This window comes from Pseudonaja textilis, chromosome 1 (assembly GCF_049901715.1).
Source record: "Pseudonaja textilis isolate UNSWEBS1 chromosome 1, rPseTex1.2, whole genome shotgun sequence".
In the NCBI taxonomy this organism is placed as follows: Eukaryota; Metazoa; Chordata; class Lepidosauria; order Squamata; family Elapidae; genus Pseudonaja; species Pseudonaja textilis.
The window spans coordinates 104255168-104270046 of NC_141990.1; the positions used below are offsets into that span (position 1 = coordinate 104255168).

The following is a 14879-nucleotide window of genomic DNA, read 5'->3' on the forward strand; positions in this document are numbered from 1 at the left end:
TGGAAGCAGCCACCTTTTTCTTCCACCCACAAAATGATGGCTGCTTCCCGATCACCCCCATGCAATTTGTGGACAAACTTTGTTTTGCTACCTTAACGAGATCTGCCTAACACTGCCGAAGCTTTTTGCAGCATTCAGATTTATTTATTTTATTTATTTATTTTGTCAAGCAATTATAAGATAACAGGTATAAGTATAAACAAAGTTATGGATACATGAAATGGATACATATAAGAAAAATAAAAAAGAAACAATAGGACAGGGATGGTAGGCACGTTGGTGCACTTATGCACACCCCCTACAGACCTCTTAGGAAAGGGGTAAGGTCAATAGTAGACGGTCTAAGGTTAAAGTTTTGCGGGTTTGGGGAAGAAACCACAGAGTCAGGTAGAGTATTCCAGACATTGACCACTCTGTTGCTGAAATCATATTTCCTGCAATCAAGTTTGGTGCGATTAACCTTGAGTTTGTATCCATTGTTTGCTCTTGTATTGTTATGGTTGAAGTTGAAGTATTCATTGACAGGTAGGACATTGCAATGTATGATTTTATATACTATACTTAGATCGGACCGAAGGTGGTGTAGTTCTAGGTTTTCTAGGTCTAGAATTTCAAGTCTGGTGGCATAAGGTATTCTGCAACAAGTATTTCTGCAGCATTGTGCACACTAGCAGTTTGTCTGGCAACTGCCATTTTATCCCTGCTGAAGGTTAATTATCCAATGAGATAAACCAAAAGAGGAAGATCATTGTAATTCAATTCATCAGAATATTCTGATAAAAGTGATTCCTCTTATTCAAAAAGAGAAGCCAGGTCCTTAGTTTACATTCTCTTTTATAGTTAACATAGCAAAAACCAATGAAAGAGGAAAGTTGATTGGATAGGATAAAAGTAACCTCCCCTTTGCAGAGGAAATCAGTTACATGTAATCAAACATGTTACATAGTTTCATCCTCTAATATCATGGGATGTTCATTAAAATGAGGTCTGACATCAGAAGGGGCATAAATTGTAAGGGAAATGGTTCACAAAAGAGATAAACCAGACCGCAATTTATACTAACAAACTTTTTCTTATCTGGAGCTAGTCTCCAGCTTGTCTGTCAGTTTAGGAATGTTCAAAGCTAATAAACCTGAACATCACTTTAAAAGAAAGAAAATAAATCAAATTAAAATACAAAGTAACTATGTTAGTTAACAAATTACAAAATCCATGTCATCTGCCCCTCACCTCCCACAAGCAGCAGCACAAAAATGGCCATGCTCAGGTTGCTGCTGCACAGCCCAGGCACACATGGTCTGTCCTCTTTTCCCAACATGAGGTCCAGAGAGCTTCAAAAGGTAAACATGGAGGGAGATGGGTGTGTGAGAAGCTGACCCAAGCACTGCAGCATACTAAAAGGGTGGGATGGGGTAAGAGAGAGACAAGGGGGTTGATGCAGTATTCCTGTGATCAGTCATACGGTCAATGACCACAGGAGGAGTGCAACTGTCATAACTTTGAAACAGGGTCATATGTAATTTTAGGGCATTGTTGTAATTTTGAACATAGAGTAAGTAACCTGTCGTATCTGAAGGATTACCTGTATTGTAAAACCTTGTAATGTCAGGCAGCTTCTGAGAGTCCCATATAAAATAAATCAGATGATTTTAAGCTTTGAGTGTCTTCTTGCCCGAAGGCAATCGAGTTGCCAATTCAATAAATGGGTTTACAGGGTTCAGCCTCAGAACATCACTGAAAAGCTGAAGCGAGTGTAGTCAAATCTTGATTCAAGTTAGCAGTGTTAAGTATTAGCAGGGAAAGAGGCATAGAAGCGCAAACCAAATAAGAACTACTGGGAATCTTTCTCAAGAGGCAACTGGATTTTCTGGTTTTTCTTGGAAGATGTTTCACTTCACATTCAAGAAGCTTCTTCAGCTCTGAGCTTCTTCTGAAGAAGCTTCTTGGATGTGACCGAAACGTCTTCCAAGAAAAACCAAAAAGTCCAGTTGCCTCTTGAAAAAACACTTTGAGAACAACCATGACCCCTTGACGAATGTATCTTTTTCTTTTATGTACACTGAGAGCATATGCACCAAGACAAATTCCTTGTGTTTCTTATCACACTTGGCCAATGAAGTATTCATTCATTTATGAATGAATGACCTTGATGACTGAGAATCTCCATGGACATCGAACTGCTAGGAACAAATCACTGAATGATGCTGCCGTTGATTTGATTGCTGCCGTTTGATTCAACCCTCCAAGTTTGGCTGAATTTGATCTCATTGCTCTTCTGGATGTAGAGGCAGAGAGCTAATTTTAGCCCGCAAGACACGTGCGGGGAAAGAACCGGGGGGGGGGAGGGGGGGGCGGTTCCAATGCAAACCGGAAGTCTTTCTGTCAAACAGCGAGCTGCCGCTCTCTCAGCCTTCATCCAGCCGATGATGACGTGTGCCTTTCCCAAGTTGGGAGGAAACGAAAGAGAAAGTCGCAGATTCTTCAAGGGGCGGGGCGCCGCCGCGCTCCACCCACAAGCAACGTTCGCGCGCGCCGGGAGCGTTCCCTGGGCTGCCGAGCGTTCAGTAAGGGCGGCAGCCCCGCCCGCTCGGCTCAGCCGGCAAAAAAGCAGCGGAAGGACTGGGCCGCGCCTGCGCTTGGAGAGAAACCCGGAAGCGGCTTAGTCGAAATAGCGTGAAGGCAAGTACAGCCCTTGGGAGGAGCAGCCGGAGTGGTAGCGTGGCCGGTCGAGGCGAAAGCTGTGCAGGCAAGTGGAGCGGGTTAATTCGGTGCCCTTCTTTCCTGGTCTCCAACGCTTTCCGATCTTCTCTATGACCAAAACCGAGGGATGGTTCGAGCCTCTTGGCACGTTTTACCTATCACACGAATAAGTGTTGTGAGTGCTGGCACCCCCATTAAGGGCATCGCTGTCGTTGCCAGTGAGAAAAGAAGCTCCAGTTGTTGTTGGGTTCCCCCCCCCGATTGGGCGTTCTTGAGTTTCCATTGCTCAGTCCGCTGCTAGCCTGATTTTAGACAAGACTGTGGGATGTTAAGCTACACTGAACTCGCGCAGCCTCATCTTTAAGGAGTGGGCACGGGTGGGAGGGTGGAGGGTGTCCTGAGCTGCCCGCACTTCTAAAGAGTTGGTTAGAAAATTGAGTTTGTACTAATTTGCGTCTTGCAAGTTTCATGCTCTGCTGATGAGAAAAGGACTTTGCTCTTGGTTGGAAGAATCACAGCTGCCTGCTGTGTGTCTGTGAGGCTTATGTTGATAGGGAAGCAAGGCCTGCTGGTGTCCATGTCCAATAGGAGTAAGAGATTTTGATGAGTTGTAAGAACTGATATAAGCAAAGAAGAGGGTGGTGTGTGTGTGTATACAAGCACCAAGCTGAAAGCACCAGCCTAAAGATGGCAAGTGGGACCTTGTCGAAACATCGCCAAAGATACTCTCAATCTTATATGGGAAAAGACCTGAACACGCCAAAACCTGCATATATATATATATATATATATGTAGGTAGGTAGGTCTAGGTGTGTTCTGGTCTTTTCCTGTGTAAGATTAAGAGTATCTTGGCAACGTTTTGGCGAGGTCCCACTCGCCATCCTCAGGCTGGGGCTTTCGGCTTCGTGCCAGTGCAAGCAGTGTGTGATCGGAGCTGCCGTCTCTCTATAAATACTGGTGGTGGTGGCTGGTTTGCTGGTCTGGTTGGCTGTGCTGCTGCCTCTTGATTAGTTGATGGAGTTGATGTTGGTGTAATGGGCTGTGTGAGTTTTGTTGTGGAGATATCCTGGATCTTGTGCTTTAATCTCCTGGGTCGTTTGTGTTTTGATCTCTTTTCCATTAACCTCCTGTGTTGTAACGGCTTGGGTAATGGGTTGTGTGGTGACCTTGTGAGTTTTATTGCTGTGGTATCCTTGGGCTTGTGCTGTGATTTCCTGGGTCGTTTGCTGTGTTGCAACTTCTTGAGTTCTTGTGGTGTAATTTCCTGAGTTTTGTGATGTGATATCCTGAGCAGGTGGCTGTGATGTAGCATTCTGGGTTTTAGTCTGGCTTCGAGTTTGGGGTCTGGGTCCGTGTTCTTGGCATGTGTCAGCTTGTTTGGTTTTGGGGTCGGGGGGGTGCGGCAGCCGGCGAATCAGCCATGGTCTGGTTTCTGGATGGTGGTTGTCCTTCGTTTATAGGATGGGCTTGGGCCTGGGTCTGATGAGGGGGATTGGCGGTGGTGTCCCATGTTGTTTTGGGTCTGGTGTTGGTTTTTGTGGCTGGGACTCGTTCGTTGGTGAGGGCTAGTTTCCAGATGTCTGGTAGGCTGGAGGTATTGTCCCGTTTATTCATGTTATAGGGGTGTTTCTCTATTTCGATGGTTTCCCTGATTATTTTCTTGCTGGAGGGTTCAATGTTGGATATTAATTTGGTTCCTTCGAAATTAATTTCATGCCCTGTGGCTTTCCAGCACCTTAAAGCCTTAAAACATATATATATATATGGCATTCTAAGATTGAAAAAAGACCAGAAAGCAGGAATAGAAGAGATGATTCCACCAGACTGTCAATCATTTGGAAGCCTGCAGTCACAAACAAAAAAATCTCCACACCACAAGCCAGGCAAACACCTGGGCACAGATAGATCCCCCCCCCCATACCTCCAGCTCAAACACACCCCAACCAGACACCCAGATGAAACCTAGCTTCCTAACTAATGAGAGCCGTCCATTTACCTGGAGCCAAGCTGCACTAAAGGCCTCCAGTAAAGTAACACGATGTTGCCAGCCAATCAAGAGACAAAAAGAGCCAAAAAACAGGAGACATTAGAAACACCAATCAAGCAGAACACAGCAAACTCCAAGACCAATAAACACAGACCAAGACTCCCAACCAATCAGGGTGAAGGACAAACCATTCTGGCACAGCAACAGGCTACCCCAAATTTAAAACTGAAACCACTATAAAAGTCTGACTCACAGATGAACACTATACAGAAGCCTGATGATGGCAGATGAGATTCTGCCGAAACGTTGCTACAACTTTAAAAGCACAACTACCATGACGTGGGAAAATACCCGAACAGAGCTGAATACAATACATATATGTGTGTGTGTGTGTATGTGTATTGTATATATATATGAAATATATATACATGTATGTATGTATGTATGGTATTCAGCTTAAGAAAAAACACACACACACACACACACACACACACACACACACATATATATATATATATATTCTTTGTTTATATAAAGAGCTTTGCCTATTTCCCTCAAGATCACAAGTGAGTACACCCCCTCGCATTTTGTAAATATTTAAGTATATCTTTTCATGTGGCAATACTGAAGAAATGACATTTGGCTACAATGTAAAGTGGTGAGTATACAGCTTGTATAACAGTGTAAATGTGCTGTCCCCTCAGAATAACGCAACACACAGTCATTAATGTCTAAACTGCTGGCAACAAAAGTGAGCATACCCCTAAGTGATAATGTCCCAATGGAGTCCAAAAGTATCAATATTTTGTGTGGCCACCATTATTTTCCAGCACTGCCTTAACACTCTTGGGCATAGAGTTCACCAGAGCTTCACAGGTTGCCACTGGAGTTTTCTTCCACTTCTCCATGATGATGTCATGGAGCTGATGGATGTTAGAGACCTTGCAAACCTCCACCTTCTGTTTCAGGATGCGCCACAGATGCTCAGTAGTGTTTGGGTCTGGAGACATGCTTGGCCAGTCCATCACCTTTACCCTCAGCTTGTTTAGCAAGGCAGTGAAGGCAGTGGTCGTTTTGGAGGTGTGTTTGGGGTTGTTACCATGTTGGAATACTGCCCTGCGGCCCAGTCTCCGAAGGGAGGATATCATGCTCTGCTTCAGTATGTCACAGTATATGTTGGCATTCATGGTTCCCTCAATGAACTGTAGCTCCCCAGTGCTGGCAGCACTCATGCAGCCCCAGACCATGACATTTCCACCACCATGCTTGACTGTTGTCTTTGTACTCCTCACCTGGTTGCTGCCACACACACTTGACACCATTTGAACTAAATAAGTTTATCTTGGTCTCATCGGACCACAGGACATGGTTCTAGAAATCCATGTCCTTAAGTCTGCTTGTCTGCAGCAAACCGTTTGCGAGCTTTCTTTATCATCATCTTTAGAAGAGGCTTCTTCCTGGGACAACAGCCCTGCAGACCAATTTGATGCAGGATGTGGCGTATAGTCTGAGCACTGATAGGCTCACCCTCAACCCTTTAACCTCTGCAGCAAAGTTGGCAGCACTCATATGTCTATTTCCCAAAGCCAACCTCTGGATATGACACTGAGCACAAGCACTCAACTTCTTTGGTTGACTGTGGTGAGGCCTGTTCTGAGTGGAACCTGTCCTGTTAAACCACTGTGTGGTCTTGGCCACCGGGCTGCAGCTCAGTTTCAGTGTCTTCGCAGTCTTCTTATAGCTTAGGCCAGGGGTGTCCAACCTTTCACCTTCCCTGGGCCACATTAGAAGATGAAAATTTGGTTTGGGCCACACATAAAATAAAATAACAGTAACAATACCTGATCATCCCAAAAAACCATAGAAAACATAGTTAACATATTAAATTTATTTGGAAATGAAATTAGTGAGATGTTTTTATTATTTATTAAAAATTATTTTTATCACAGTTTTTTTATCACAGTTTATTTTCCGGCCAAATTTTGCGGGGGAGTGGGGGGAGAAAGCTCGCCCGCCTCACGCCTACCTCTCCTCCTGCAAATGGCCCGGCTGGATGAGGCAGGACTGGAAGGCAGAAGCAGCAGCAGCAGCGGCAGGGGCAGAAGCCTTCCCCGCCACCACTGCTGCTTCTGCCCCGCTGCCCTGCCGCCGCCGCCGCCTCTGCCCCCGCCCCTGCCGCCGCTTCTGCCGCCGCCGCTTCTTCCCCGTCGCCGCCGCAGCTTCTACCCCCGCCCCGCTGCTGCTTCTGCCCCTGCCGCTTCTTCCCCGCTGCCGCTTCTGCCCCCACCACGCTTCTTCCCCCACCACCGCTGCTGCTCTGCCCCCGCCGCTTCTGCCCTCGCCGCCACTTCTTCCCACCACTGCTTCTGCGCCACGCCCGCCACCCCGCCGCTTCTTCCTCCCCGCCGCTTTTCCTCTCTGCCGCTTCTTCCCACCACGCTGCTGCTTCTGCCCCGCCACACCCCTGCCGCTTCCTCCCCGCCACCACTGCTGCTTCTGCCCCGCCGCCGTTCTTCCCCACCACCGCTTCTGCTTTGCCGCCGCTTTCTCCCCCGCCGCGGGGCAGCGGCGCGGGGAAGCAGCAGCGGTGGCGGGGAAGAAGCGGCAGCGGGGCAGAAGCAGCAGTGGTGGCGGGGAGGAAGCAGGGCGGCGCAGAAGCGGTGGCAGCAGTGGGGAAGAAGCGGCGGGGCAGAAGGTGGCGGGGCAGAAGCAGCAGCGGTGGTGGGGGCAGAAGCGGCAGCGGGGCAGAAGCGGCGGCGGGGGAAGAAGTGGCGGCCGGGGGCAGAAGCGGCGGGCAGGGGCAGAAGCGGCGGCAGCAGCGGGGGGGAAGCGGTGGCGGGGCAGAAGCAGCAGTGGTGGCGGGGGAGGAAGTGGTGGCGGGGGCAGAAGCAGCAGCAGTGGCGGGGAAGAAGCGGCAGGGGCAGAAGCGGGGGCAGAAGCAGCGGCGGTGGGGGAAGAAGCGGCAGCGGTGGGGGCAGCAGCGGCGGGGGCAGAAGCGGCAGCGGCGGGAGCAGAAGCGGCGGCGGTGCCAGCGGCGGCAACAGCAGGAGGTGGTGCTCTGACGGCGCCCACCTTTTCTCTTGCTGCTTGGCCTGGCACTCGCCTCGCCCCGCCTTGCACCTGCCTCCTCCTCCTCCTCCTCGCTGGCTCTGGCACGAAGGTTGGGGTGGGCACTGGGCCACATTACGAGGCGACCTGGGCCGCATGCGGCCCGTGGGCCGCGGGTTGGACAAGCCTAGCCTAGGCCATCTTTATGCAGAGCAACAATTCATTTTTTCAGATCCTCAGAGAATTCATTGCCATGAGGTGCCATGTTAAACTTCCAGTGACAGCATGAGAGAGTGAGAGCAATAACACCAAATTTAGCACACCTGCTCCCCCTTCATCTCTGAGACCTTGTAACACTAACAAGTCACATGCCATCAGGGAGGGAAAATGGATACTTAGGCTCAATTTGGACATTATTACTTAGGTGTGTATTCACTTTTGTTGCCAGCAGTTTAGACATTAATGGCTGTGTGTTGTGTTATTTTGAGGGGACAGTACACTTTTATACAAGCTGTATACTCACTATTTTACATTGTAGCCAAGTGTCATTTCTTCAGTGTTGTCGCATGAAAAGATATGCTTAAATATTTACAAAATGTGAGGGGGGTGTATTCACTTCTGTGAGATACTGTGTGTGTGTGTGTGTGTGTGTGTGTGTGTGTCATATATATTATTTCTCTGTCACACAAACACACATATTTGGAAGTGGCTTAGGTAAACATCTGTCTGATTCACTGGGATATAAGAGGAGGGTTGGTCAAGCACAATGAGGCTTGCAGGATTCTGTTATTACACCCTATCTCAAATTTAGTCTTAGTCTTCCTGTGGACCTTATACCTGGATGCAGCAGAAAGAGGTCTAAATCTCCCTGAATGCATCTAGGCAAGCATTTAAAACAGAGTCACTTACTTATTCACATAAGCAGTCTACAGCTGGGAGGACAGATGTGTTAATCTGTCATAGCCAAAAATCAATTTTCAAACCAGCACGTTTTATTTAAATATTTTAATAGGTGGTTTAAAACTAAACGTTTCCTCTGCATCAGTATCTAAGGTTTCTGTAACCCTCAGTTGGCTATAAGTAGTGCTGTGGGCTGTCTAGAAATTGGAAAAGGTTACAGGGCAAAGTAAATTTAGTGGGGCAGTTTTCAGTTTTCATCTATATGTCATCACCTGTAAGACAGTGACTTTATGCTGAGAAATTCCAAGAAAAATTCTGTCACCATTAACTTGGTAGATTATTTTCTTGAGAGAAGAAGAGAAACCAAGTTAATTTGTGTCCTGTTTAAGCCATTGTTCAATGGTGTTTATGTTGGCTTTAATCATTTATTTCATTTATTCACATATTTATATGTCCACACAACTAAACTATGTGACTGTGGGTGGCGTACAAAAAGACAAAAAAGAAAACATAGTTAATTCAAGATGGCATAACTCATTAAAACATGCTAAACCCTAAAATCACAAACAGAACTGTAAACTTCCGCAATTCACCCACAGGGGACTCAGCTCAATCTGGCATCAAAGACCCAGTGAACACCCAGGTCTTAATTACCCAGCTAAAGGTCTGCAGAGTTGCAGCCTATTGTATTAAATTACTGTAATAAAAACAGTCCTCTTGTTCAGCATTCTAGATCATGGTAAATTTTAGGAAAGCAAAATCTCTCTTTGACCATGGTATTTTTTAAAAATAATATTTTTATTTAATATAACCATTATACCCTTATATCTAGACACATTACAATACATTTTGGAAATTGCTTACTAGTACTGGTATTAGGATTAATAGCATTTTTAAATCATGTTTAAACTGTGTCAGCTTATAATTATGAATAACTTGCTGTATCATTGCTGTAAGCATTTGTTTAAAGTGAAAAGAATAAAATCAACATCATATGGCATGTTTTTTTTAAATAAATTTTATTGTTTATTAAGACGAACATAGACAAACAAAACATAAAAACATCAAGCCATCTTCCATATACATACAGACAGTATGTCTGTTGGTTTACAAATTGTTTTGTGCTTCCACTTCGTAGTCTTCAATTACAATTACATTGTATATATTCTCATTGTCAATCAAATATTAAGTACATTAATATTGTTAATCAATCATTCTACTATTATTCATTCATGTTTTATGAGATAATTCATATTTTTCTTAATTTGTTTTATGACAGTTCATATTATCATCTCAAATCTATCCTACAATCATTTTGTAGATATAATAAAAAATACATCTTTATATATTCATTATTTTCTAAAAATCTACATATTTCATTCCTGTGTTTTATTGTCTAACTATTGTCTGATAGAATAGATCCCAAATTTTATAAAATTGTTTATCATCTTGTTCTCTGCTTTCAAATGTCAATCTACTCATTTCAGCACATTCCAATATTTTCTTAATAATTTCCTCCTGCGATGGTATTTTCTCATTTTTCCAGTTTTTGGCAAATACAATCCTAGCTGCTGTTAATACATTTACAATCAGATATTTCAATTCTTTACTATATATTTCAGGTAAAATTCCCAATAAAAATATCTCTGGTTTCAAGTCTATATGCTTTTTTGTAATTTTTTCCAACCATGTGTGGATTTTAGTCCAATATTTTTTGGCATCCACACAAGTCCACCACATATGGTAATATGAGCCAGGTGTCTGATGACATTTCCAACATTTTTCAGATTTGTTCTTGAACATTCTTGCTATTCTTGTTGGGGGAAAATGCCACCTGTAAAACATCTTATACAAATTTTCTTTATATGCTGTCGACATTATCATTTTATAATTTTGAGACCACAATTTTTGCCATTTCTCTAGATCAATCTCATACCCAAAATTCTTCCCCCAAGCAAACATAGTTTCTTTAACTTGTTCTTCTTCTAGTTTAATTTCTAATAAATATCCATACAATTTTTAATCACCTTTTCATCAGTACCTGTCAAAATCTTATCTAAATCAGTCAGTTTATCATAGAAACCTTCTGTTTTAGAATCTTTATCATACCTTGAATGTATTTGTCCATATGAAAACCTATTCATCTTTATACCTTGTCCCTCTAATTTTTGCATAGATTTAAGCATGTTTGTTGTTTGTAATACAGTAAAGTTACTAAAATAGATATTTATGCAGATAAAGTCACCTTTTAATTTCATGTGCTAAGATATAATGTGATGCATTGGTTTCTAATTAGCAAAACATATGAGCTAAATTTGACTATTTCTAATAATTAAAGTTTGCTTTTCATCGTTGGCCTGCTGGAAATAAAAGTATGAATTCCTGAAGCCAGCACAATAAACTGAGAATGCACATTTCTTCTTTTTTGCCTAGCATAAAGTCTTTATTTCATCATTAATCACAACTGACTAGTTAATGTAAGCATTTTTTGTGTCGATTTGTATGCTGTCTCTACTATAAAATGACTCTAGATGCAATAGAACTAAACTTCAAAAAATTCCAAGTAACCGCAAACAAAATAATCTCCAAAGAATACGTGGAACACATTGGGGAGGATAACAACAAACACAATCTCCCTTGTCAAATTAACATTGGGCAAGAGACACTTCATTCTACCTCAGGATGAATAAGGGTAAGCCAGGTTTTAATGGCTTTATGGAAGCCAAAGAAGGTAGGGCCCATAAGGGTTGCTGGAGTATGCTGAATAACCCAGCTACTGGAAAGCTGGAGCCTGGAGTTACCATGTCTTCCAGATCTTACTACTTGGACAGAAAAACAGGGTCCAGTCGATAAAAGGATGTGATAAACTTGTCTATGTTTTGAACATTATAGAATAATCTCATAAAACAAATAAGATAGTAACTGTTTAATCTGAGGGCACTAAAGAGTAAGATGTAAATATAATGTATTTCTCACATATTACACCCACATTTTGTTAAACTATGAATTTTTTAAATAATGGCTCACTGAATCATGGTTGGGTTCAAAGAAAAGTCATATAGCATAACATATTAAAAAGGAATGAATTCATACTGTGGTTAAGCCAAAATTAACTCTCATAACACATTAGAACTTAACTCCTAGCAAACTAGGAAGAAATAAAAACTTTGTATCAAAGGAAAGGTGCAGTATGCATTCCTGAGGCTCAGTTCCATTTTGTCTAATGTAGTTTTCTGAATTTGCATTGATTCGTTGTTTTTCCTCTCCAGCTCTATTTTTGTTTTTACCTGAAAGAATAATGGATCTTTTTTTTAAAAAAATGAAAATATATAACCCTTTTAAAAGGGTTATATTCCTTTAAGCTGCTATCATTGCAGGAGGTGATGAGTAATTTATGATGTCAGTCTTTGGAAACATCTCTACCAGAACATGAAAAGCTGTTCTTCCTATCTTTTTTTTTATAGAAGGTGGATGAAACAATTATAGACTGTGATATCATTAATTATACTTCTGAAATGTGAATGTTAGTGAGCTATCAATAGGGATAGTTTCTTCTGAAAAACTTATAAATAAGTATGAACTTAGACAATGTCCCTACTCTTGTTATATAACAATCCAAAGATTAACAATGTTTTCGTATATGTCCATTCGGTAGTTATAGATTGTGATTCCAAGCATAAATTATTGGATCAAATGGTCTAGCACAGGGGTGTCCAACTTGCATCATCATGGCAGCATCATGTGACATATTGCGACTTTTCCCCCTTCGCTAAACCGGGCATGGGCATGGCCAGAGTGTGACACATCTGGCCCATGGGCTGCGAGTTTGACAGCCCCGGTCTAGCATGATTTTACCTAGAAAATACACGATCAGAATATTAGCCAACTATAAGGAACATATTCAGAACATGTAAGTTATATGACATAAAATATGAGGAGAGTTATGAGAAGAGACACTGAAACGGAACTGCAATGCCCATGTTATCAATCAAACCCAACCAAAGAAAAACAATTGGTGAAAGTCTCAAGCCAGCTGAAAGTGGCAATTGAATGCAGGGTTTCATTACCAAGCAATAATGAATAAGGAAGATACCTCAGCCACAGATTTCAACAAGTAGAAGAAAATAATAGGAAAAAGGAAATTAAAACTAGAGATGTTTGTAAGAAAGTCAGAAACCATGCAGGGCAATTGACAGCTAAGGTACGAATAGTCAAGAATAATCAGGGAAGAAATTTAATTGAATAAATGAGGTTCTAGAAAGATAGAAAGGCTATAGTAAAACCTCTCGCATTATGAAATTTGAGAAATATTTTAATGAAGGAATATACAGGAATCAGCTTTACTAGCAATTAATTCAAGAGTTATCGAATAGAAGTGTATCAGATGCAGTATATTTAAAGTTGCCCGAAAAAGGAAAACATTCAATTTATCAGTCCTGATGACTATTTAAATTTACATATTGTGGAGAGAGAGAAAAATAAGCTGCAGGGTGTTTTTTTTCCAGTTTGTTTCTGTTTGTTTGAGCTGGTAAAGCTATACTGTGAGCTTTGAAAATAGAGAATATTGTTGTTTGGATGCCTACTTACAGAAAAGCCTACAAATATTAGTATTGGAGTCATTCAAATAATTGTTCTGTTTTGCCCTTAAAGGTTTTAAGCCATTACCCAAACTTTAATTTTGTCTTGTTCCTTTTCAGGACTTCACAAATTGGAAATGAATTTAATGTACCTTCATACGGATCACTGAATGGATAATAAATGGCCCTTCCTCGCTTAACAGGAGCTCTCCGTTCCTTTTCAAATGTCACTAAACAAGAAGATTATAGTGAAGAATCTGCTGACATAACAGTAAGTTATTTGAATGAATGTTAAGCACAAGTAGGATTTTAACATGTTGATAGAGTTAATATACATATGTCAGTAATATTATCACAAAGTTTAGGTCTTTTCCATATTTTGCATTAGAGGTTTCTTCTAGTTAAATTCATGTATTGTAAGCTAAGTTTCCTCTTGTTGAAAACAATAGGCATTTTAGGGGATAGGTTGCCAGTATCCAACAAGTTCAGAGGTGGTATTCAGCAGGTTCTAACCAGTTGAGGAGAACTGGTGGTGGAAATTTGGAGTAATTGGGAGAACTGGCAAATACCACCTCTGACTGGCCCTGGCCTCATCTATTCCCTGCCTCCCAAGTCCCAGCTGATCAGCTGGATCTTCTTTTGTTGCCCTGCACAGGAGAACGGAGCTGGAAAGCAGGTTAGTGGGGTGGGAAGGGAATGAGGATTTTGCAGTAACCTTCCCCCAGGAGGGGGGATGGAGATTCTACAGTATCCTTCCCACACTCACCAAGCCACACCATGGCCACCAAGCTATGCCCACAGAACCAGTAGTAAAAATTTTTTGAATCCCATCACTGAACAAGTTGATCAAGAACTCGGTTTTTTTGCATACCCAATGCCAATATTTATGAAGCAAAAGGCAAGTTAGAATAATATCACTTTAAATACAAAATGAGATTGCTCCAATCACTTACTCTTTTCAGTAAATTTAAAAGAAAGAAATTAGCACTTCTCAATTTGATACTAAGATGCTATCAACACCTACACATACTTAAGCTCTTTAGGACTAATCCTGATTTCCATTATGTCAGTATAACTCACAGTATCTCTACCTTGGAGTTTTCTTTTTAAATGTCTCTAACTAGAAAGGCAATTTGGCCCTTTCTTTCTATGTCATTTGAAATAGTGCACTTACGCAACTAAATCAGCCATTAAGAGAGAATCCATTCACTGAAACAAGCATCAGCAACAACTAATATAGCATAAATTGAAGGAACATACTGTACAGCACTCTAATGCATTTTAAAAAAATAATCGCTTGACAGATGTCAAAGACGAGTTTGAATACTTGTTACATTTAATAATCTGAATGTACTGCTCTTCTAGCTGCCACTGCTTTCAATATAACTGGCATGGCATTAGATGGGTCCATAATGAGATTGTATTTGTGCTGATACATTTGTATGTATTCATGTTCTATTTCCTTTGGAACCTTGTCTTTTGGGAAAATTGAAAAACATAATAAAAAAACCTGGTGGTGAAATGAAGAAGGATAGGAAAGGAATTAAAAATGAAAAATGTCACTGGAAATTGCAATTCTGGGAGTGAGATAGAGTTTCATAATAAATAACCAGTTAAATAAATAACCATAATGGAAAAGAAAAAATATGAAGAATAATATATATAT

The 14879-nt window shown here is 41.8% G+C and overlaps 1 protein-coding gene across 1 annotated transcript in view; it reads left to right on the forward strand.

The window, feature by feature from the left end:
- Positions 1-2628: 2628 nt before the first annotated feature.
- Positions 2629-14879, forward strand: part of ASCC3 (activating signal cointegrator 1 complex subunit 3) — a 216855-nt gene continuing 204604 nt past the window's right edge. Inside the window, exons 1-2 of the mRNA XM_026726677.2 lie at positions 2629-2746; positions 13334-13484. Coding sequence (XP_026582462.1) covers positions 13395-13484 — 90 coding nt within the window. The 5' untranslated portion in view covers positions 2629-2746; positions 13334-13394. The remainder of the gene's footprint in view (positions 2747-13333; positions 13485-14879) is intronic.